The sequence below is a fragment of the Rhinopithecus roxellana genome, chromosome 1 (genome assembly GCF_007565055.1).
Source record: "Rhinopithecus roxellana isolate Shanxi Qingling chromosome 1, ASM756505v1, whole genome shotgun sequence".
NCBI classification, from domain to species: Eukaryota; Metazoa; Chordata; class Mammalia; order Primates; family Cercopithecidae; genus Rhinopithecus; species Rhinopithecus roxellana.
In genome coordinates this window covers 106,706,060-106,731,089 of record NC_044549.1, presented here as the reverse complement: position 1 = coordinate 106,731,089, position 25,030 = coordinate 106,706,060, and the positions used below count along the sequence as shown (strand labels likewise).

At 35.3% G+C, this 25,030-nt stretch overlaps 1 protein-coding gene across 5 annotated transcripts in view; it reads left to right on the top strand.

Moving 5' to 3' along the window:
• TSC22D2 (TSC22 domain family member 2) overlaps window positions 1–25,030 on the top strand; it is a 65,908-nt gene that overhangs the window by 31,078 nt on the left and 9,800 nt on the right. For 2 of the 5 annotated variants that reach the window (XM_010370600.2, XM_010370601.2), the window contains 2 exons: window positions 18,877–18,928; window positions 20,182–21,925. The exons of 2 other annotated variants lie outside the window; for them this stretch is intronic. In XM_010370600.2, coding sequence (XP_010368902.1) covers window positions 18,877–18,928; window positions 20,182–20,442 — 313 coding nt within the window. In that variant the 3' untranslated portion in view covers window positions 20,443–21,925. Of the gene's footprint in view, window positions 1–18,876; window positions 18,929–20,181; window positions 21,926–25,030 lie in introns of those variants that run through there. One more of the 5 variants, XR_004056836.1, reaches the window with a different exon arrangement.

The following is a 25,030-nucleotide window of genomic DNA, read 5'->3' as shown; positions in this document are numbered from 1 at the left end:
ACTAAATACATCAGTTTAAAAAAAAGAAAGTGAAATCCTGTATTATAGTAAGATTATTAAAATATTGCTATTGCATCTGCTGTAGATGCCTACAATATAGTGAAGAACCCAAATACTTTCTAGGTGTTATACCAGGAGATATTTGAGAAATAATATATTCATCTTTTCTTTAAAAAAAATCCATTTTTCTTAATAATATGTAGCTTAATTGTATTGCTTTGGAGGATTTTGTTTCTTAATAAAAGACATGTTTCCTCTAAATGTCTAAAATAAAGCCAAGAAAATGTTTTCAGTTCTTACATTGAGAATACCTAAGATGCTAATATCATATGAAAATGATATATTAGAAGTCATTGCACATTTTTTATATTCCCTGAAAATTAATTTTCTCTCAGAATTGTATTCTGCTTAGAAAAAAACTACTTTGTTTTGTGCACTTTCTTATTTTGCTTTGTTTTACACAGCTGTATTTTGTAGGGGGACCATTGGAAGGGTAGAGTTTAGCTCAGGATAAGACCTTATACCTTTTAATCTGAAGATCATATTTTGTAGATGAAGAAAAGGAGTCTGGATTATTTGTCCAAGGTCATATAATTGTAGAATTCATGTTTTCATTAAAGTGTGGTATACATATCCTGCATGTCAGTCAAGAATTACTTGAAATTATTTATTTTCCAAAAAAGCCAGAAGGTATGGGTTGATACCAGCTAAACAGGCCACTATATATATATTCCAACTTTATCCTTAACCAGAGATATGTTATTTTATCCCTTGCCCATTCTGCCTTTTGAATAATATTCTAAATTGTTTCTGATATAGTATTCCATGATTTCATTACATTCTGTAAGCTTAAGTCCCTTAAGCCAGTAATTACAATCAATAGTAGTCTGGAGGGAAATACAACAAACTAATTAAGTTATCTCTTATTCCATATACTTTTCTATTTTCTTTATTTTCTATAATCTACATAACTTTGATAATCAGGAAAATAATTTCTAATTTCTCTAGTATAGGATATCCATATTTAGTACTCAGTGGCTGGGACTCAGGAGATCATGAACCATGTGGAATTTTGGGTAGAATTTTTTTATGTTCACTTTTCTGTGAAAGGTTCAGAGCATTTGTCAGATTTTTTTTTTCAGGGCGTTTGTCAAATTTTCATCTGTCAAAAACAGTTAGGAAACATTGCTAGTGAATGTTTTGTGTCAAAAGGACAATCCTTGTTGGACACCTAAGTATGACTCATGAAAAATTTCTAGCGAGAACATTGATCCTATGACTCTTACTGATGTTTATTCAGTGCTGGGTTACTATAAATGCCCATTAGACTGATGGGACAAATCAGAGCCAAGCCACATTTAGTTTAGGAATTTCGTACTGTCAGTCTCTGTGCTCAAGGGTCAATTGGATTTTTCTGCAAAGTAGTTGTATTTTGGCCACTGAGTGTCAGGCACTGTGCTGAATATTTTTGGCATGTTATCTCATTTAATTTTCACAAGGTCATATATTAATAGACATTATCAATATCCTCAGTTTACAGAGAAGAAAATTGAAAGCTTAGGGAAGTTAAGTAACTTGCTTAAGCCACATAGCCGTTGAGTTCTGGAGCTAGAATTCAAATCTTATTACTAACTGGAACCTGGGTATCAGTATGCTGGTATGCTGGTAACCTCTGAAAACTTGAAGGATAAGATAAAGGAGAATTTTATATTGTAGGAAGATGTGAATTCATAAATTTGATTTTATCTTGAACTTAAGTAGCAATGGGTCATCCTCCATTACAAAACTATCTTTTAAAGTATTTGCCAAAAAATAAATGTTGGAGGTTACTTACTATCTAAAAGTTAAGTATTAATTGCATTTAAAAATAAATTCTTTTCAGATTTAATGCTTATGAATATATGCAAATATATGTTTTTTGTTTTTTTTTTAGAAAAGTCTTAGTACTTATTAGAATAGTGTTATTAAGGAACTCATCCTTTCATATTTAGGATTTATAAACAGCAAACACTAGGAAGCATTAATTTAAAAAGCAGCTTTGAACTGCAGATATTTCTTGGGATAGTGGAATATATTGCATGTAAAACCCTTATCAAATGCTATGTGAGAGTTTTCCATTTGCCTTTAGTTATGAATAATTCTGTTGAGAAACCTCTTTTTTTTGCCCACTTTTAAAGCATTTATCAGGCAAAATTAATTTTTTGGGATACATGAGATTTTTTGGTTTTGTTTTCTCTTGTACTTTGTCATATCCTTTTTATTGGTTTAATTTTACTCTCAGATGAGCTCCACGCCTTATAACCTTTTCCCTATTTTTAAGTATTAATAATAAAAGGTTGAATCTATAATAATAGTACTGCTTAAAACCGTAAGAATTTGTTTGCTTCTGAGTGATGTTGAAACAGTCTGCAGATCTAGTATAAACTGTTTCTTTAGCACCATGGTTAAAAATGCACAACTTGGTAGGTCATCAGAATACGAGAATTCTATCTAAAAGTCTTTTTATTTTTAATAATACATTTGTACCCCAACTCCTGTAGTAGTAATATGTTTGCCTTTTCAAAATTCAAACCGGGAAATTTGGAAAATAGAATAAGAATAATCATACTTAATCCAAGTTTTTAACAATTACCATCTTACTGTTTGCATATTCCCAGACTTGGAATACATATATATTAATAGTTGCAATCATGGTAGATAAGTAGATTTTCAATAGTTTTAAAACTATTTAGTTAAAACTAAAGCTAAAACTGATACGTGATAGGTTTTTAATTTTGAACTGATATTTGTTATCTGTGATACTATTCCCTCCTGTTTTTCCTTCTGCCTTGCTGGTTGTTGCTTCTCAGACCAGTTTGCAGGCTTTCCCTTCTGTCTGTTCTTTTAAATATTATTGGAGGCCGGGCATGGTGGCTCATGTCTATAATCCCAGCACTTTAGGAGACTGAGGTGGGAGGATCACTTGAGCCCAGGAGTTCAAGACCAGCCTGGACAACATAGGGAGACCCTATCTCTACAGAAATAATTTGCTGGGCATGGTGGTGCACACCTGTGGTTTCAGCTACTTGGGAGGCTGAGGTGGGAGGATTGCTTGGGCCTGAGAGGTCAAGGCTGCAGTAAGCCATGATCACACCACTCCACTCCTGCCTGGGCAACAGAGTGAGACTTGGTCTCAATAAATAAATAAATAAAGGAGTCATCAGAATGCTGTCTTCTTCTTACATTCTTCATCGTAATAAGAGCTTATAGATGGCTTCCAGGCACATACCATCTTTATGCTATAGGAAGTCACCTGTATGCTCTAAGGTGCTCAAACCTATTACTTTCAGCCTAGGTATCTCTCCTTACATTCAAACTTCCCTGATCTCTCATAGCCAGTTAATCACAAAGTACTGCCATGTCTGCGTCCTGAGTGTTTTGCCAGCCTATCCATCTCTTGTCCCCATTCAGTGCACTATCCTTTCTTATGTGAAAATGCAACAATCTTCTGACTGCTCCTTGTGGTTGGAGTTTTCTAATGTGGCCAACTGCACCTACTGTTCTTTTTACTTGGAACATTTTTTTGTACCTGTCTTTTTTTCTCCACCCAACTGTGTCACTTCCTCTTTCCTGATCCAAGAGCTTGATTATGTGCCCCCAGAACACCCTGTCAGATCTTGCTCTGTCTTAGCACTTATCACACTTAACATCTTGTATATCTCCTGTACTAATTGTAAACTCACAAACTCTGGAATTATGTTTATTTGATGTATCCCCAGTGTCTGATAAATGTTTTAAGTTCATTACAACCCCTTTGGAATGTGGCATCACAAAATTTGGTATCTGAAAATAATGTTAGAGATTATTGTATGCAATTAGAGACAAGACTCAAATGTAGAAACCACATTACCTAACTCCTAAGTCAGTGTTTGTTGTGTATTTCATGACATTTAGATTTTGACCACTGTAAATTATTACTGCAAGTTATTAGGTAACATAGTAAGTGTTTACCATGTGCCAGATACTAATGCATTATCTCACTGAATCCCAGTACCCGGTCCTATTATTGTCCTTTGGGGAGGCTAAATATTAGCTTGTCTAAAGTCATATCTCAGTTTTGATGCAGTGGCTCAAGACTGTAATCCGAGCACTTTGAGAGTTCAAGGCAGGAGGATTGCTTAAGGCCAGGAGTTCAGGAGCAGCTTGAGTAACCCTGTCCCTACCCGCAAAAAAAAAAATTAGCTAGACATCATGGCACATGCCTGTAATCCCACTGAGGCAGAAGGATCACTTGAGCCCAGGAGTTTAAGGCAGCAGAGAGCTATGATGGCGCCATTGCATTCCAACCTGGGAGACAGCAAGACTGTGTGTTATAAAATAAGATGAGAGATGGGATTCCAAACTGGGTATAACTCCAGAACCGATGCCCTTTTATTTAATACCACCTCTCAGAATTTATCTTCTGAGTTTTGAATTATAAAGCTGAGTTAGAAGGGAATTCAGTGGTCATTTATTCTAACCACCTATCCTGTACTTGGATCATGTCTACAGTGTTCCTTCCAAGTTGTCATCTAGTCTCTCAACACCTCCAGTGATATCTTACTTTGCATCCTGGTCTCTTTTTGTATTTATAAACCTCCCATAAACCCTTTCTGTAAAACAGAATCTTAAAATGTGAAGCAGAGAAATCAAATGATTGCCATCACTTAAATCATATATAAGCAGCACTAAAAAGTCTGTGGAGATATTGAACTGGGTACATCCTCTAGTTATTTCTGTATTTTCATAGCTGCTGTAATCAAGAATGTGGTTTCCAGTTCATGGCTGTAAGTCACTGGTTTTAGTACATAGTCCTAAAGTTCTTTTTCAAAAATGGATAAGGAGACATTGCTTAATACTTTAGAGATCACAAGGACGTTTCTCTACTTATTGATTGTAGTGATGATACAAGGACTTCATGGGAAACCTTTATGTGTGACGTGATGCTCAATGTAAAAAGAGTGAAATAAATGTGAATTATCTTCAGACTCCTGGGTCTAGTTTACATAGAACTTGCACTTATTCATGAGTCATACTTAAAGGCATGGTAGTTTGAATTGTCTTTTTTATCTGACCAAAAGCCGTTAGGATTTTTAATTCTCCCTGTAGACCTAATTTTGATTGAATAGAAAGTGAGATTAGTCAGCTGAGAGAACCCATAAATAGATACTATGAGGCATGATTATACAATCAAGCTTTTCACTAGATTTACAAATGGTTTCTCCTTAAATCCATGATTCTAATGTAAAAAAGTCTCTGTCAAGGTTTTTATCTTAAGATCATTTAGAGTTTTTAACATCCACTTTATTCATGAAGTCTTCTGTGATTTAGTCATCATCATGATCAGTATATGGAGTTACCAAGTTTCACTGGCCATGGCAGCGATAACCTGGAAATTCATAGAGCCTGGCCCTTTTCTGTTACTCAAACTTAAAACCGTTTTTCTATTTACGTCAGTTGTCTATACTATATAGAAACTGGCACACTTTTCTTCTTAGTGGGTAACAACCAGATTCAAGAAACGTCAAAACCTTACCTTTATTAGCAAGAAAAAAAGTCTGGAGGTCTGCCCATATTTTACTCTGTTCCAGTGATACCCTTAATTAGTTTCTAATAGTTTAAATAGTTGGTTAATTTCTTAGATCTTTGTCCTGGCATGATGAGCCCAATATAACATCTGTTTATACCAAACTTATAAAAATATATATTAGATAATATATTGTAAGTCGTATTCTGTCTTTTTCTTCAAGTAATATGTTTACTATCAATTCTATGCAGAGTAGTGTTGTAATAAGTAGACCCTGGGGATGGACAGTTTCTGCTTTTATGGTTTAATTCAAGAGAAGGGAATATTTGATAAAGACAAAAAATTATGGACAAATCAGAAGTGCAGCCTGTTGGCAAGAAAGGAAGAAGGCTAAGGACAATGTAGGTGGAGCATTCCATCTCAAGTGACAGTCTTATCTCTGGAATCTAAATCGATTTAACAAATTTCAGGTCATGATGTAAGTGTAGAATTCATCGTAAAAGATTTCACAAAAACAGTTGTAAAATTCTTTCATTCACCATGTCTTAATTATTAGAATTGTTATTGCCTAAAAGAATTCAAGGACATGAATCTAGACTGAAATGATAAAAACTTGGATGTCAAACTTTTTGTCTCTGAAAATGTGCCTACTTGAGTACAGTTTTGCTTGAGTGAAAAAAACCTAATGACCCTTCAGATTTTATAGTAGTGCTGTTTTTTACTTTACATCAGAATTCCTTCTTAAATAAGGTAATTCTAAAGCAGTGATTCTTAGCTAAGGTAATAATTTGTTTAAAAGCAAACAACACTTTATACCACTTTTCTTGCTTGCTTTTAGTAATATTTATTGTTGAATTTTCATATAACAGTACTAAAGGAAGACCTGGGATATTTTTAAATACCCATTTTGGAAATTTTTATTTGAATTAAATTGGTTATATTTCAGTGGCCTTTGGAAAAATTTCCCACAGTAAGATAAGTTTATTTTACTCTAAATAATGAAACATCAAGATCCCAAAGAAGATCCATAAGAACGTTATTGACATTCAGTCCACAGGGATCCTGTGTTTAATAAGCCTTGTACAGGAGAATCACTTGAACCCAGGAGGCAGAGGTTGCAGTGAGCAGAGATCATGCCATTGCACTCCAGCCTGGGTGACAAAAGCAAGACTCTGTCTCAAATAATAATAATAATAATAAGCTTTGTAAATGTAAATCTCAAGTCAAACAATTTTTGTTAACATATATTTTGTGGCTGCATTAAATCTTTAACATTTAATTGAATACAAAAAAATCAATTTATTAAGGAATAACTAGGATTTTATTTTGGGTGAAACATAAATATAAAACCTGTTTCTTAATACTAATCATAATTGATTTTTATTCGTGTTTCACTGCATTGGGAGATTAACTCTCATTTAATTTTCCCAAGATACACTGGGAAAGTAGACCTTATAAAGTATCAAAATTCAAATTGATCCAAATGATAAAAGGAACTAATTGGGTTGTTGTGTGTACTGTTGTAAACAGTCTCACATAATCCTTATAGCAGTCCTTTAATATATGTACAACTGTATCCCATTTTATAGTTGAGATAACTAGTTTCATTATGTTAACTTGCTAGGATCACCCCACCAGGAAGTGGGTGGAGTTTGGATTAAAGGTCAGCTAGCCTCACACCTGTAATTCCAGCACTTTGGGAGGCCGAGACAGGCGGATCATGAGGTCAGGAGTTCAAGACCAGCCTGGCCAGCATAGTGAAACCCCATTCCTACTGAAAATACAAAAATAACTGGGCATGGTGGTGTGCACTTGTAGTCCCAACTACTTGGGAGGCTGAGGCAGGGGAATCACTTGAACCCGGGAGGTGGAGGTTGTGGTGAGCTGAGATCGTGCCACTGCACTCCAGCCTAGGCAACGAGACTCCGTCTCCACACACACACAAAAAAAAACTAGCCTAATTCTAAAGCCTATGTTTTTAAACCATTTTATTATTCTTTCTGAATTCAACTTTTTGCTTAGGCTAGGCAACTGCTAAGTGAGAGGTTGTCTTACCCCTCAGTGTCTGACCCCAGAATGAAGTAGAGAACAGAAAATACTTTAGACAAGAGATAGTAAACTGAAACGTAGACAACTTTAATTCTTCAGGGCCTATATTTAGAGCGTTGACTTTATATTTGTTGAAAGTGAAAAGTGTAATCCTTGGCTGGGTACAGTGGCACACGCCTATAATCCCAACACTTTGGGAGGCCAGGGCAGGAGGATTGCTTGAGCCCAGTAGTTTGAAACCAGCATGAGCAACAGAGGGAGATCTGTCTCTACAAACAAATAAAAACATTTTAAAAAAGAAAGATGTAATTCCTTGTTCAAACCCAATCCACTATAATTTTAGAAAACATTCCAAATGGAAAACATTCATTGGTTTATTAAAAATAAAGACTAGGCTTCCCCCCACCCCCAATATGATATATTCTGTTCATTTCACTAAGGAATGATGACCATGCTTGGTGCTCTCCCTTTAGTCTAAATCAGAATCAAGCAACTGTCTCTTTAAAAACCTGATGATACTCTTCTGAGTTTCGCCCTATTTTGAAACGGTTCCATGACAACCTTTATTTATTACCATACTTGGACTTTGGGGGACAGATTAGGAAGGAGACTTAAAGTAGCAAAGAAAAATTAGTTAATAACTTCAGAGCAAATTGTAGTCACGAAATCCTAGTGACTAGCCTAATAGAATTTTACTTTGTCAAATACATTGTTCATAGAATTATACTTTTTCTAAAAAGCTATTTTAACTAACATTTCTGCACTTTGAAGAAATAGTCATAAAGAAAAGAAATAGACAAAATGAAAAGATGGCAAAAATTATGTACTTTTCACTGGTGTTTGGCTTTTGGTATATACATATACCAAAGGGGATAGTCTCATTTTTACTTTAGTTAAGTCTCATTGTAGAAATGGGATTGAGAAGATATTTAAACAAGGCATCTAAATAAGAATGACCTTAATAAAAAGAAATAATACGTAGAGAACGAGGAGGCAAATGTGAGGCCATTAGATGAATAAGTAGCATTCCTAAGAATAGTTTCTTCCCAATCCCATCTTTTTCCATGACTCTTTACATGTTAGTGTTCTCCAGTGTTTTGGCCCCACTTGTCTTTTCATTGTTTGTGCAGGTTTGTCTTCTCCTATGGTTTGAGTCGCGTACTGCATTCTTACAGCTTTCAAATCTAGACTTCTAGGCCAGAGATTACTCTGGAATTCTCAATACCTATTTCCAGCAGCCTTCTCTCTATGTTTCTCCAACAGGATTCTACATTTCCATGTCTCCAAATTCAGTAGTTCCAAGTGAAACTTAAATTTCTTTTCTCATCTTTATTTGCAGCGCTTTCTTTGCACATCTTTATTTGCACCACCTACTCCCCACCCCACTTCATCCTCCCCAAAATGTAACCACCTTTCTGTAATACACCAGCCAACTCCTAGTTGCTCCAAGAATAAAGCCCTAGGCATCCTTAGCATTTTCTTTGTCATAGATAGTCTCTTTCCCTTATCATCTCACTGATCTCTCAAGATTCAGTGTGCTTCAGTTGAAACTTGAAATATTTTCTAATTCCTCTCACCCTTTTTTTCCTCTGAGGTACCAGTGTACATCTAAGTCTAGGTAACTGTCAGTCTTATACTATTTTTCCAGTCACCAAGAAATAATTTAAAGTAGCAGGTATTATAGTGTCAAGTTTTTAATTTGGGCTTATTATTGGTATGTATTATCAATTACTTGGTATGTATTATTCACTCCTCAATAATATACTTTCATCAGATTAGGTAGTAGCTGCTATGTAAACAGTAAAATGAAATTTCTTTCAAGAGAGCCTGCTCTAAATGTTAAGTACTTCAATATCAAGGAAAATGCCACCCTCCTCATATCCCTTTATCCTGTCCTTTCTTAGATCTTACTCAGAGGAAGGAAATAATCTTTTCAACCTGTTAAACCTTGCCTATTGTTAGTCTATTAAGAAGTAATGATTTCATCTAATAAGAAATAATGCTAGGTATGATGACTGGTTCCTGTAATCTTAGCTACTCAGGAGGCTGAGGTGGGAGGATTGCTTTAGCCCAGGAGTTAGAGACCACCCTGGGCAACAGGATGAGGCCCTGTTTCTAAACAACAAATTTTAAAAATCGGCTGGGAATGGTGGCGCACACCTGTAGTTCCAGCTGCTCGGTTGACTGAGACTGAAGTAGGAGGATTGCTTGAGCCCAGGAGTTTGAGGCTGCAGTGAACCATGATCATGCCATGGCACTCCAGCCTGGGCATCAGATCAAGACCCCATCTCTAAAAACAACAACTAGCTAGCACACAAAGTCAAGTATCTTAAATAAATGTAACTCCATATTATTATAACATTTAAGTGTTAACTTGAAATAGGATATTTGACTTTGGAATATTTGGACTGCATAAATAGTGAAACTGCTGTGCAAATTTTACTTTTGTACCAGTCTTCAGTTTTTCCAGACTAAATTCTTATCTCTTCGATTTTGAGTATTTTTGTGGATTTTTAGTTCAGCTAGTTTTAATACGAAGTTTCTTTAAAATGGCTCTACAAGAAAAATGTAATTTTATCAGAATTTTACTACCAAATATTAAAGTGATCCCCCCAAAATATCATAACTTGGAAATGTGAAAGAGATCTGGATAAAGAAGATAATGTTAATTTTAATCTTGTATATATATTGGGGGATAAATTTTTAATGTAAAGTTTTTATTGTGTAAGTTTACATAACTTTTTGTAGTGGAGATCTTTACCGCAAATTTTTATCATTTGCTTACCAGATTTACTTTGAGTAAACAGAAATCACTGTACTGGGAGCTATAATCATAATTTACATCATATTTGCAGATGGTTATAATTCACTCTAAACCAAGAAACGGAATTTTTACAAATCACAAATATCACTTACGTTGATCATTGTTTTGTTTGTTGAATATAGTACCTTATCTTGCAGAATGAAATAGTTCCTAGAGAAAATAGAGTTGGCACCTTTTCTCTCCTTTCTCCCTTTTCTATTTTCTATCATTACTTTTCCTGTCTGCCATTTGTTCATGTCTGGAGTTTACACTGTACAAGATAGCTCCTTCATGAGTCATTTTCATTTTGGAACACGGTTTTCATTGTTCTTCAACATGCAGTAAAAGTACTCTTGCTTCTATCTCTGTCCTGCATCCGCCTGCCTTCCCAAACAGAGAGCCACTTCCTTAATGTGTGTGTATCCTTCTTTATGTGTATATAAGAAAACCAATGTGTATTATCTTCCTTAATGTAAATTATGATGTATTGTACACACATCTGTACCTTTACTTTTAAAGATCTCCAGGATACATTATTTCCATCTCAGTACTGAGAAAAGTATCTTCATGGTTCTTTAATAGGTGCATACTATTTAATTGAATGGATGGCTATGCCATGATTCATTTAACCAGAATTGTTGCTGTTATAAACAGTATTGTAATGAGTAGCCTTGTTAAATACATTATTTGCTATGTATATAAAGTATCTAGAGGATAAATTCCCAGATGAATGATTGCTGGCTTAAAGAGTGAATAATTAAGGGGAGGTCCGGAGAGAAGAAAGGGAAAAGGAGGCCGGGCGCGGTGGCTCAAGCCTGTAATCCCAGCACTTTGGGAGGTCGAGACGGGTGGATCACGAGGTCAGGAGATCGAGACCATCCTGGCTAACACAGTGAAACCCCCGTCTCTACTAAAAAATACAAAAAACTAGGCAGGCGAGGTGGCGGGCGCCTGTAGTCCCAGCTACTCGGGAGGCTGAGGCAGGAGAATGGTGTAAACCCTGGAGGCGGAGCTTGCAGTGAGCTGAGATCTGGCCACTGCACTCCAGCCTGGGCAACAGAGCGAGACTCCATCTCCAAAAAAAAAAAAAAAGAAAGGGAAAAGGAGAGAAATCTGTTTTAGAAAATAGTATTACATTATAGTTTTAATTTGTATTTTTATTTTATGAGTCAGATGTTGAGTCTTTTTTCAATAGTATTACATTATAGTTTTAATTTGTATTTTTATTTTATGAGTCAGATGTTGAGTCTTTTTTCATGTCTTTCTTGTTAATGTTCAATGTGAATTCCCTCCATTTTTCTATTGTGCATCTGGTCTTACAGATTTTAGGAAAATTATTAGAGACTTTTTAACTTTAAAAAGAAAATTAGGCATGCAGTTACATAGTCCTCTCTCACCAAAGTATTAAAGAAATTCTAATTAAATGGGTTTATTTAAAGTTCTTAGTACAGATGATAAGACTGACTCTAGGCAAAGGGAGTCTAAGGTAGGACTTCGTATAGATTGCATGCTCTTTCATCTACGCTTTACTGGCTAGCCATTTGATAAAATTAACAAGATAAATATAAAATATGCTGAGGGCATTGGTGAACAAGGTTTTTGTAGAAGATGCTGACAATAAATATCAATCATTATATAAATATTTAACTGGGTTTTTAATAGTTCTTTGGTAAAAGCATTCATCACACCATTGCAGGACTGGCTACTTGAGAAAAAGTAACACTTAAGTTTTATAAGTAGAAATTTTACCTGTTTGCTCAGGATGAATAATAGCTTTAAAATAACTTATTTTGTGTTACTGCTAATAATAATCTCTATGGGGCATTTTGGGTTTCTTTTTTTTAATCATGAAATTAAACATTATTTGTTTTACATTGGTAGAACCTGATGGTCAATAATTAGAATAACATAACATTTTGAGTTCTTATTATTAACTTCACCCAATTTTTATTCTTAACCATAGAGGTTTGCATTCAGCTAGAGATTGTCTACATGAATTTTATTTATTTAGGCCGTTTTGAAAGGAAAATTGTTATTTGTTCTTGAGTAAGCTATAAATATTTTTTTAGTCCCCTCTTACAGAAGAGTGGTGGATTTTTAAAATTACATTTAACCTCACAAGCTTGCTGAACTGTAGATTTATTCGATTTATTCCTTTGTAATCAGTGACTTGCATTTTCTTAATTTTCTTTCTAAAAAACAAAACATGCATTTGTTAGAGAATAGGCAAAATGTTACCCAGGTTAGAATTAATGTATTTTAGTAGTAATGATGTTATTACAGTGCTTATTTTGGGAGATGGGAGTGGGTGGAATAAAGGTTATAGATGATTTACTGGAAACAGTATATGATTCCTGAGGACTGCCCCCAAAGAAAGGTATAGCTTCCTTCTGCTTGTGCGTTTCTGAAGAATCAGTTTCAGTTGGTTTGGGCAAGGGGGGGTGAGCATGAAGTACGCCAGATTTACCAACTCAAAGGAGTTTGTATTACAAAAAATTTGTGTAATTTGGAGAGTTCCTGTAGTGCATTTATAGTTGTGATTGTAACTCAATGCAAAGTTAGAGGAGTCTTTGAGTAAAACAAGGCATGCATTTTATTTATTTATTTATTGCAGTATTCTAATTAAAGATACATAAAATATTTAAGACATCTTCAGCTTTCTAACAAACCAGAAGAACATTTTCGTTCTTAGCAATTAGGTAAACTATATTGGCTATAAAAAGATCACTAAGCAAGTGCCTTTTCTAAGAGGTTCCCTCCCTTATTCTCAGAGCTGAACCTCTTCTAGGAATATGCCAGATAAGATAAATGGCATATTCTGAGCATGGTTTAATCTTTGGATCCATGCTTATGGTTTCACAACTTAACATTTGGTACTTCGTTAAAGCACTCTTAATAATATACATAATTCTGGATTTATTTCAGGTCACTAGAGATTATTTTTTCACAGTCTTACTATTATGGAAGAAAATACATGTGTTTTGACATTAGGTCCAGGTTTGAATCCTGTTCCTAGTGTTGTGTCTTTGAGCAAGTTACTTGACCTCGGTTTCCTCAACTGTAAAATGAGAATGTTGCTCAGGCTTGTTGTAAGGACTCATTAAGATAAGGTGTGCCTGCCCTAAAGTAGACAATCATTAAGTTTTCTTTTCCTCTATCTTGTTGATTTGTTAATTAGCATTTATATCTAGGGGAAGATGGAAAGACAAAGTAGTCAAAATATGTCCATTTTGAAAAAGAGAAGTAGTTATTTTTCTTAGAGACAGGTCTGGCTCTCTCACCCAGGCTGGAGTGCAGTGATGAACCCTGAATTCCTGGGCTCAAGCAAGCTTCCCACACAGCCTTCTGAGTAACTGGGACCACGGGCTTGCCTTCTTTTCTCTTTTTTCTTTTCTTTTCTTCTTTCTTTTCTTTCATGGGTTCTCACTATGTTGCCCAGGCTGAATTTTTTTATTTTAAATAAGTAGTCATGATGTCTCTGTCCACATTACTACAGATAAAGAAAAAAGTTGGTTTCTCATAGTTTTTTAAAAATAGAGATCAAGGAGGCCGGGTGTGTGGCCCATGCCTGTAATCCCAGCACTTTGGGACGCCGAGGCAGGCAGATCACCTGAGGTTGGGAGTTCGAGACCAGCCTGACCAACATTAGAGAGTCCCCATCTCCACTAAAAATACAAAATTAGCCGGGCATGGTGGCACATACCTGTAATCCCACCTACTCAGGTGGCCGAGGCAGGAGAATCGCTTGAACCTGGGAGGAGGAGGTTGCAGTGAGCCGAGATCGCACCATTGCACTCCAGCCTAGGCAACGAGAGTGAAACTGTCTCAGAACAAAAAATTAAATTAGATTACCTGTTTCTTTAGTGATTTTAACTTGTGAAGTTGGAAATTCTTCATCCGTCCTCTTGCTTTCTCAGTAATGTTGCAAGTAATCTCATGGTAAGAGTAAGGAAACCTAGGAGGAAAAGCTGTGGTAGGGAACCAGTTAGGATCAATTAAAAGATGAACAGCATGGAAAGCCAACCTGTCTTACTGTAGCATTGATACTTTGAGTTTTACTTTTTCTGTGAGTGTAAGTGTAATTAGCTTTAAACAGTGAATTCAAGGTCATTTATTTGTTTTGCAGCAGCAATTCTGGTAAATAAATACTTTGCTATAGGTCTTTCTTACTTTCCACAGCTCTATATTTCTGTTCATTCTCTCCATATCCACAAGTTTTAATGCATCTATAAATGCTAATAATGTTTGATTTTTATTCTAAGAATAATTAATAGTAAATAGAAAGTTTGTTTTTAAAAATTATCTTTTGACTTTATTTAGCACTTCTAGTTTACCATAATAGTTTAAAAAAGAAAATTCTGAACTCATTTTTCCCTCATGCTTCTGTGGCAGTAATTGTAACACTTGGTTTAAAATTGACGTATTTCAGTTTGAGTGTGTATATACACATTCACACTAATCTGAAATATTTGTTTATACTACCACCATTATAGGTTACTAGGTATATATACTTTGTGCTGGGAATAAAGACAGAAAGCCTTTTCTTAGGGAGCTTAAGTTTGGAAACTGGTTAACCATCAAAATATAATGTGCTGAATGTGATAATTAAAAGGAAAACAAGGTATACAGTATTACAACGTTAGGTGAAGGAAGGAAATTATTGATTCTGCTTCAGTTGATCTTTCTCATTTTAAAAGAGAGTCAAATCTCAGTATGATAGCTTTGAACATAATAGAAAACATCTTGATACCCTCATTGAAACAGTATTTTTAAACCATATTCTAGGATCTTGAAATAAAATAGTCTCTTATTTGCTTAAGACTACCATATTGGTGTCTTCATTGTAAATCTGGCTGTTTAAAGCAGTGGTTCTCAAACTTTAGTTTCTATCTGAACCGCCTGGAGAGTTTGTTAAAATAGATTACGGGGCCCACCTCAAGAGTAAATCTGGGATGGGTCCAAATATTTACATTTCTAACAAGGTCTGGGTGGGTCCAAATGTTTACCTTTCTAACAAGTTTCCAGGTGATGCTGATGCTTCTGGTTCAGGGGCTACACTTTGAGAACTGATTTATCTGAACTTAAAGAATTTTAATGCCTTCCTCATATGAACCAATAATTGTTTCAAGTCTATCATATCTAATTACTGTCAGTATGCATTGAGTTGCTGTGTGCTAAGCACTGAATTCACTTATTCACAAAGGTGAAGAAGTTATGGAACCTTTCTCAAGGAGCTCAATCTAATAGGATCAACAGTGGTAGTATTATAATACTCAAAGTAATCACCATCTGTATTGAGTGCTCAGTGTGCCAAGTACTATGCTGAGCATTATTTAAACTCATTTAATCCTCACAATTGGCATATAATCCTTATTTTAAATGAAAAAACTGAGGTCTAGAAAGATTGAATAATTTCCATATAGTGAGTATATGGAGGAGCCAGAATTTGCTATTCTGCCTTTTTGCACTACAGAAAGTTTGCGAAGATTGGTAGACCCCAGAAGGGATGGAGTAATTGGCTCTACCTTAGAAAATCAAACAGCATCACAGAAGAGGTGGCACTGGAGCATCTTAAGGGACAGGTGTAAGATAGCCAGATGAATTGGAACTGTGAGCATTTCCAGCTGAGGGAGCAGTTTCTGCAAAGCCAAGGAAACCTGAGAGAACATATTTCAACAGACTGCAAATAGTTATATAAGACCATAACACAATAGGCAGATGGAGTATAAGAGGAAAACAGATTGTATAAGGCAGAGGTCAAAGTCATAAAGAATTTTATGTACCAGGCTAAAAAGTTTTAAAAATAGAATTAGGCTTCTTAATTTTTCCTCCTATAACTTTCATTTGTAAGCCTGCAGTTCTCAAAGCATAGTCAGACAGCAGATTCCACATCATCTGGGAACTTGTTAGAAATGCAGATTCCTGGTTCCATGCCTACTAAATCAGAAACTCTGAGGGGGAAGCCCAGCAACCTGCGTTTTAACAAGACCTCCAGATGATTCTGGTGCGTGCTAAAGTTTGAGACCCCTGCAGTAGGTTATAGAATTCTTGAATAATAGCCTTCAAGATAGTTAAAGGTCACTATAGTGGTAGTAATTATATTTGACACTGATTTATTCTATTAGAGTATAACACCTAATAGTTGAAATATTAATACCTGTTAAGGGATACATCTTCATCATTATCTATTTATATCTTGCAAACCTGTTTCTTCTGTTGTCAAAAGAGATCTTAGGAAAAGAGTTTGTTAAATCACCATTCAAAGAATAGCATGCTAATTATTCTTCCTTAGCTATGGGAATCATTTTAAAACTCGCTGACTGATTTTAATTATCAAAAAAACAAAACAGTAAACCCTTTTTTAAGGATTTTGGGGTTTTTTGTTGTTTTACTGCTTATGAATACATAAAACTGATGTTGTAGTTAGTATTTAAGGTGTGCTATTTAAACCAAATGTGTTGAAGGAATCAAATGATTTAAGTCATGAAATGACTTGAAAGTAATTCAATCTTTCCTTGCCATGTCAGTAAAAATATAGAACATATAATCTGGGATTCCCAAGCAAGCTAATCTAAATGCCTGTCACCGTCTTTTTTGCCAAAATGTGTTCAGTATTTGTGGTGAATATATCTGCATGGTATCTGGCACTGAAGTACATATTAAAGCCTTATGGTTTACTTAGTGGTTCTGTAGTTTATAGTTACATATAGTCACACTTTGCACAGCTCACTAAAAGCATTTAAAGCCCAGCATGTATAAAGTATTTGTTAATGATCCATAAATCCTTTCTAGATATTAGATATACAAAACCTCTTTTCATCTTAGAAATAGTAGCAGCAAGAAGTAAAGGTAGTATGCTGTAATTAATGTGGTTAATGCTCAAATAAACAAACTTAGTTTTCCATCTAATGATTTAAGGTTTCAAGGATTTAGAAGTGGAAAATCCATTGAGGCATTGACATCAACCCCTTTGTTTTACAGATGGGGAAACTGAGATCCAGGGAAGTTAAATAGGTGATTTGCTGATGGTCACATAGGAAATGAATAGCAGGAAATCATAGGACAGGATATTTCTGAGCCTCAATCTGATATGACATTGTGGGTCCACACCATCAAAGTAAAGTAGTTTCCATGTATTTTAGCACTAAAATCTTAGGTGGAGTATACTTTATGAAGAGTATTTAGTAACATATGAAAATTATCTTTTTGTATTGATATAGTAAGCTAAAGTATCAGATTTTTCTTTACAAGAGTAATTTTTAAAAACCTAATAACTGTTTTTTGAAATAAAATTTAAAGAAAAGAAAAGAAAAGGGTATAAATTCCAGCTATTCTTACTACTTAATACATGGTAGAATATAAACCACCAGAGAAGACAATTATTCAGCCTTCTGTGTTGTTATCGTACAGTTGCTAAGGTGATATTTGAACTTGGAATGTGCTTACAGGCTGGATAACTTTTCAGTTATTCCCAGGTAAAACTGATCTAAACTACATACCTTATAGGTGATTAGGTTATTCTCGCCAGCAAGTAACCTACAAAGACGTGTAGGTCTGCCAGAATGTTGAGTTTCGTTTCTTTTTTCTTTTTTTTTTTTTTTTTTTTTTTTTTTGAGATGGAGTTTTCTCTTGTTGCCCAGGCTGGATTGCAACGAATGGCATGATCTCAGCTCACTGCAGCCTCTGCCTCCTGGGTTCAAGCAGTTCTCCTGCCTCAGCCTCCTGAGTAGCTGGGATTACAGGCTCCCGCCACCATACCTGGTTAATTTTTTTTGTATTTTTAGTAGAGACGGGGTTTCACCATGTTAGCCAGGCTGGTCTGGAACTCCTGGCCTCAAGTGATCCTCCCACCTCGGCCTCCCAAAGTGCTGGGGTTACAAGCGTGAGCCACCACACCTGGCTGAATGTTGAGTTTCCTGTTAACCAATCCTGCCCAAAGGCTTTCTGAAGCATTTTTAGAAGCCATTAAAATTTTTTTAAAAAACTAGATGTTTATAAAACTTAGAGCAGAAAAGTCTTACTAAGAGGACTAGAAAAAAAAAGTCAACCCATCATCTGAATTTTACTACAATAAGTAATTACTGGAATTTCTACATGAAAGGCAATTAGAATATATAGTTGGTTAATGAAGAAATTTAAGAGATACAGAGAAGGCACTGCCCATTTAAAATGTATCCTTTTAAAACCACTGAACAGAGAAATTCTTAATACAATAGAGAGTTAAAATAGCATACATATATCACAGGCAAATTAGAAATGTTGGCACTACGAAAGACCTGTAGAAGTCGTCAATTTACTAAGACTCTCATTTTAGAAATGAGAGCTTTGAGTACTGAAATTGTTAGAACAGAATAAGCTATTTTAAATTACTAGATATTTGGTTTTAAGTGAAGCATGAATGTCTTTTACATTCTTTAAGAGTTGGAAGGGAGGTTAAATTTTTTAGAATAATTTAATGACATATTCTAATTTTTTCCAGTGCATCTGGGGGAGGTGTTGTAGCCATTGACAACAAAATAGAACAAGCAATGGTAAGTAAAAGTTTACAGTTCTCCCATTTCATAGATTGTTGGTTGTATGAAACACTTAGCTTTTGTCAATTTTAGAAAACAAATAATTTATTTAAACCAAAGATGACCAAATCATGTTTTTTGATAATGAGATTTCATTGTAGATGCCAGAACATTGAGAATTTTTAGTCTAGAAATACTAATTGAGTAAATATTTCTCCCATTTGAATATCTCACATTTCATGCATTATCATTGATAAGGGTCATTGGTGAGGGGGCATACATATTTAAAGACAACATGTTCCCCAAATATTTCAGCATTGAAAATACTTTAGAGCAAAAAAGAGTATTAAAGCAAAAACATCTAGAGGTCTGATGGAAGTAGACTATAAGTAAGCTATAAGTAGGCCAGGCACAGTATCTGTAATCCCAGCACTTGAGCTGAGGTGGGAGGATCAGTTGAGGCCAGGAGTTTGAGACCAACCTGGGCAATATAGCAAGACCCTGTCTCTACAAAAAAAAAGTTGGTATTTTTGTTTGTTTTGAGATAGTTTCGCTCTGTCACCCAGGCTGAAGTACAGTGGCACGATTTTGGCTCACTGCAACCTCCACCTCCCAGGTTCAAGTGATTCTCCTGCCTCAGCCTCCTGAGTAGTTGGAACCACAGGTGCATACCACCACATCTGGCTAATTTTTGTATTTTTAGTAGAGACGGGGTTTCACCATGTTGGGCAAGGTGGTCTCAAACTCCTGACCTCAGGTGATCTACCCGTCTCAGCCTCCCAATGTGCTGAGATTACAGGTGTGAGACCTTACAGGACTGTTAGTCTCAAACTGTTTTTTTTTAATCCTAAAATTTTAAAGTCCAAAATGTTATCTTTAAAGCAGAACTATGACTAGTTTAACATCAAACAGCTTTCCATTGGAATATTGTTCCTTTGTTCTCTTGATCTACCATTTTAAGCATGTGATTTTAACCTTTTTTTTTTTTTTTTTTTTTATTCTAAGCCTAAAGAGTTGACAGTTTAAGAAGCTAGTATTTTTTGGAAATCGTCCCAAACTTTGAAAAGAAAATTCTGAGCTCACTGCTCTAGTTGGGAACTGGATTTTTTCCAACCCATCTTCCATAGGCTCGGTCAAGATAAAGCAGAAATCTTAAAAGCAAGAGCAGGAAAACTAATATAAAAACTTAAACGGCACCAAGTAGGCCAGAACCAGATAGCACCACCTTTACCTTTTCACTCTTTTGACATTCCTAATTTTGTTTTTCACAGGATCTGGTGAAAAGCCATTTGATGTATGCAGTAAGAGAAGAAGTGGAAGTTTTAAAGGAACAAATAAAAGAATTAGTTGAAAGAAACTCTTTACTTGAACGAGAAAATGCACTGTTAAAATCTCTTTCAAACAGTGATCAATTATCCCAACTCCCAACCCAACAGGCCAATCCTGGTAGCACTTCTCAACAGCAAGCAGTGATAGCACAGCCTCCGCAGCCAACGCAACCTCCACAGCAGCCGAATGTCTCCTCAGCATAAAGCTTTCTTAAGCCTCATTAAGAAAAAAACTGAAAGCAATCTATCCTTGTGTGCCACTGGTGTTCTTTCCACTTTATACGAAAGCAAGTAGCCATGCTTTGGTTGTGTGTTTGGCCTTTTCAGTATTAGACAATCATTCTACAAGAGCTTTTCCTCTCTCTGAAATGTCATGCAGCGCTGTTGATGTCCAGTTCTATGTCATCAGTACACAAGGAGAATAATAGATGGGGTTTATTAAAGCGAGCAAAGTCTGCATTTTACCTGGTGCGCATGAGTGGGGTCTTTAAGAGTTTTGGTGGCTCTCCCATGTTTCCTATTACCCTTGGATTTACCCTGAGCCTTCCTATCACATTATAAATAACAGTTCATCTAAAGAGCCACTTTTCTTTCAATATCAGTAACATTTGCCTACATAAGTTTTCATTTATTTGTGTTTTATTTATTACAGGGCTGCTATTTTCATAATGTACATGAACAATGTCACAGAACTTTTTTAATTTTTTTGAATAATTATAAGTATCAGTAAAGGAAGTGAAAGACAGGATTGCATTTAATAGATAAAAAGTTTAGGCAATAATTGAACAAAAGAATCCTGGCATATTTCTAACACTAATGGCAATTTACTTTTGGTATTTATTTTCAGTAGTAAAGACCCAGCTTGAATGTAAATTTTGTATAGTGTAAGTATGAAGAACATAGTGCAACTGTACAGGTAGTCACCAGTTATTGTGATATAATAAATAATTGGGCTATTTTGATGAAGAAAACTTTGTTCATTTGTTTCTACTTTCTAAGAGAAATTGCCACGATTCCTCTGCTTTTCAACATTTCGTATGACTTTTTTTTCGGGTGGGAATAAAAAGCTGTGAAATTGTTCAACCTACTTTGTAACCAAAGAAGCAAAGCTGTGTAATGGAGTTTTTTTTTTTGTTTTTTCGTTTTTTTTTTTTTTTTTGTCTTTTTTTTTTATAATGCACATTCTTTATGTATTTTTATTTAGTGTTTTCTCAGTCACAATTTTCTTTGCTGTCTAGCATGATCTGCATGACCTATAATCTTTGAACCACTTTCGTACCTCATGTTTTTATCCAGCACTCTTATTGTAATATGTACTAGTCTGTGAACAATGTCAAATAAAAGAGAATGAACAGGTAGTTTGGTGGAGCTGAGCTAGTGTACAATACACTAGTTGTAAAAAAAAAAAAAAAGTGAGCCATCTTTTGTTCATTTAAAATGGTGTTTTGAATTTCGTATGCAGAAAACGTTTTGTTACATTGCAGATTTTAATGTATTTAATAAATGCAACATGCAGATTAAGTGCAGTGTATACTGAGTATTTAAATTAAAATGTACATTTCATAAATACAGTTTCAAAAGAAAGCATCATTTTGTGTATACTAACACATTAAGTGTATGTCAGAAATTGATGTATAAATATATATTTTAACACATTTTCTGAAATTAAACTGCAGTTTTGTTGAAATATTTGGCTCTATATGTGTTCAAAATTTGACTAGATTTGTATTTTCACAATTCAAAATACTCCTTAAAGACCTGTTAATAATGACTTACTGATAGTTCTTAAATTTTCAAAGTAAAACAATTTAAAGAATGCAAGAATAGTGAGCAATATTTGTACTCAATATTCATATTATGTTAGTGATACTTAAGTAGGAAATCCTTGTCTACCAAAACTTTTACTTGAATTCAGAAAGGTGCCTGTAGAAATTAATATGCGCTGCATCTGTAGCCAGCTAGCTAATCAGAGTTAATGAGAACCAGTAGTTAGTTCTCCCTGTTAAAAGATGGGTTTATTTGAAGTAAAAATTTAATCAGATTAGCCACAAACGAGGCATAAAATTGGGATGTACATGAGATTGCCAAATATTTTCTATTCTAGTTGCGCTGTAAGACATTGAACAAAGTGTTAATGAATAACATTATAAATAAAGGAACTAAGTACATAGGCTTGAGTAAGCAACCCTAAGGATGTGTAGTAAGATTCCAAGTAGAGCTGCTACAGGTGAGATACTTAATGGAATGTGAAACTTCACTGTTGGACTGTTAACCAGAAAGGTTTGCTGGCTGTGCCCCTCCAGTGCTAACTGTGATATATGATATTTAATACAGGTGGAGAAAAACTAGTCTTAGAAAAAGGTGGGATTTTTGTGAAAATGGATTCCATTTTGATTCTGGGGCTGGAAAAACACTTTATAAACAAAGTAATAGTCTCCAAGGAAATGAATAATATGTAAAGGTTTAAAATGGTAACAGCAGTTATTACTACTTTTATAGTAAGAAAAAAATAGAAAAGGAGAGAAAACATGGGTAGTTCACAGAAGAGATAGAGCAGTTTCTAAAGGTTCAACTTCCAGTAACCTAAAAAATGCAAATTAATATTTTTAGCTAATTGTAATAAGTGTCCAAAGTAGCAGGACTTAACATAGAAAGACAGGCTTTCCTGTGTACTTTTAGAAAGTAATTTGGCAATATGTTTCAAGAGCCTTAAATAATAAGCTTTTCAGTGTAACGACAGAAGATACTCAACTTATGGTGCATTGTTCAAAAATGCAAAATTATTGTCGTGCCTGCCCTCTGCTTTCCCATCATCCCCTCCTGCTGTCAAAATCCAAACTATCCCTACTGTCAACCCTTCCCCCAGCTGATTGTTTAGGATCTTAAGTAACTTCCAGTTCAGCTATTTGGAGTCTTACAGGAATGCCATCTATCTAATTCTGCCAGTGTAATGCCCATAGAGCAAGGTCCCACATAAGCTTTTCTGTTTTAGCCAGTAAATCATAAGTAAAATTTTTTCTGATATGGTAATTGTGTACAGTTCAAACCTAACTTTCCCCAAATAAAATGTATTTTAGGTTGTTCCAATGTGATCTCACAGCTTGCCACACCAAAAACAGATAGTAGGAGTTAGGAGGCGTTAAATGTACAGTTTCCTTAACTCCTAATTGTCCAAAATAGCTGAATTTTTCCAATTCTATTTATAATATCCTATACTAATTTAGAAGTATTGAGATAACATTTTATAATCAAGCCTCCAGTGATTGGGGATCACAACTGCCATTATTCACAAGAATTTTCACAGGTGAATGATTATGTTTCTCAAAGTTGCAAACTCCAGTAATTCATGGACCTTAAAAAAAAAAAAAAAAAAAAAAAAAAGTCTTAATAGTACCAGAATATCTCTGTTCTTGAAAATTTATCTTTGCAGAACCAGAAATAGCTAATTGTCTGGAAACAATTTTTAAGATTTGAAGTCACATTTTTAAAAGAAACTTGACGACTCAGTGACAAGCACTTTGTGACATGGCTCAATTTTCTTAAATAATCCTAGGAAAAGGACAAAACCCAGCCCTCAAGATTGACAATTTGAGGACATAATAAGCCAACTAATAATGCAGCGAGAAATACTTGTTACTATACACAGTCAGGGATGGTTTTTTCAGGGTAGGTTTCCTCAAAAACATGACACCTGAGTCTTGAAGGTCATAAGAGCCAGAGGGAAGGGCGTTCCAAGCACAAGAAAAGAGAATTTAATGGCTTAAGAGCATAAACAAGGCTCCTAGGGCAGCCACAGAATTGCATTGGAGACAGGCAGACAATGACTTCCCTTCCCACTGACCTAGTAGTTTGGCATCTATTCAGAAAGCAAGAATGATTTATTGAATGGTTTTAAGCAATGGGATACTGTGCTCAAATTCTGCTGGATGTGCACAATTCCAGTGGCAGATGGGAGGTAGATTAGAGTAGCTGAAACTGGAAGCTGAGAAATAATTTAGGAGGGATGATAATCCAAAAAATAAACAACGCAAAGGCAAAATTACAAAGGCAATTTTGTGAAGCTCATGAAGGAAGTTTGTCTTGTGTCTTTCTGTACTATTTTCCTCTGCACAATGAACATCCCATTCCCAGTATCAGGTGTTAGGTGCCTATTTCCTTTTTTTTTTTTTCTTTTCTTTTTTTTTTTTTTTTTTTTTTGAGACAGAGTCTCGCTGTTGCTCAGGCTGGAGTGCAGTGGCAAGATCTTGGTTCACTGCAACCTCTGCTTCCCAGGTTCAAGCGATTCTCCTGCCTCAACCTCCTGAGTAGCTGGTGTTACAGGTGTGTGCCACCATGCCGGGCTAATTTTTGTATTTTTAATAGAGACGGGGTTTCACCATGTTGGCCAGGCTGGTCTTGAACTCCTGACCTCAAATGATCTCCCCTGCCCGCCCGGGCCTCCCAGAGTGTTGATTACAGGCGTGAGCCACCACACCCAGCTGCCTATTTTCTTGTCCCTCCAAAAAAAAGATTAAAGAGTCCCAACTCTTACTTGAAAGTTTGACTCAGTCTTTTCCTTCCAACAGTCATAAATCTGTGAAATGAAAGTCTTTGTTTCCTTAAAGGAATTTCAAGAATTTAACAAAAGGGTCGGGGGAATGGAACCTTTGCTGTTGCTATACCTCTGTGTCAATTCTACCCTAAAGGTAAACTAAATGTAATTCTTTTATAGTGACTAGGATTAGGATGATTCCAAAGTCTCCCTAAAATCTATTCCTTGCTCCCTGGAAAGGATAATATTGGTTCTGGCCCC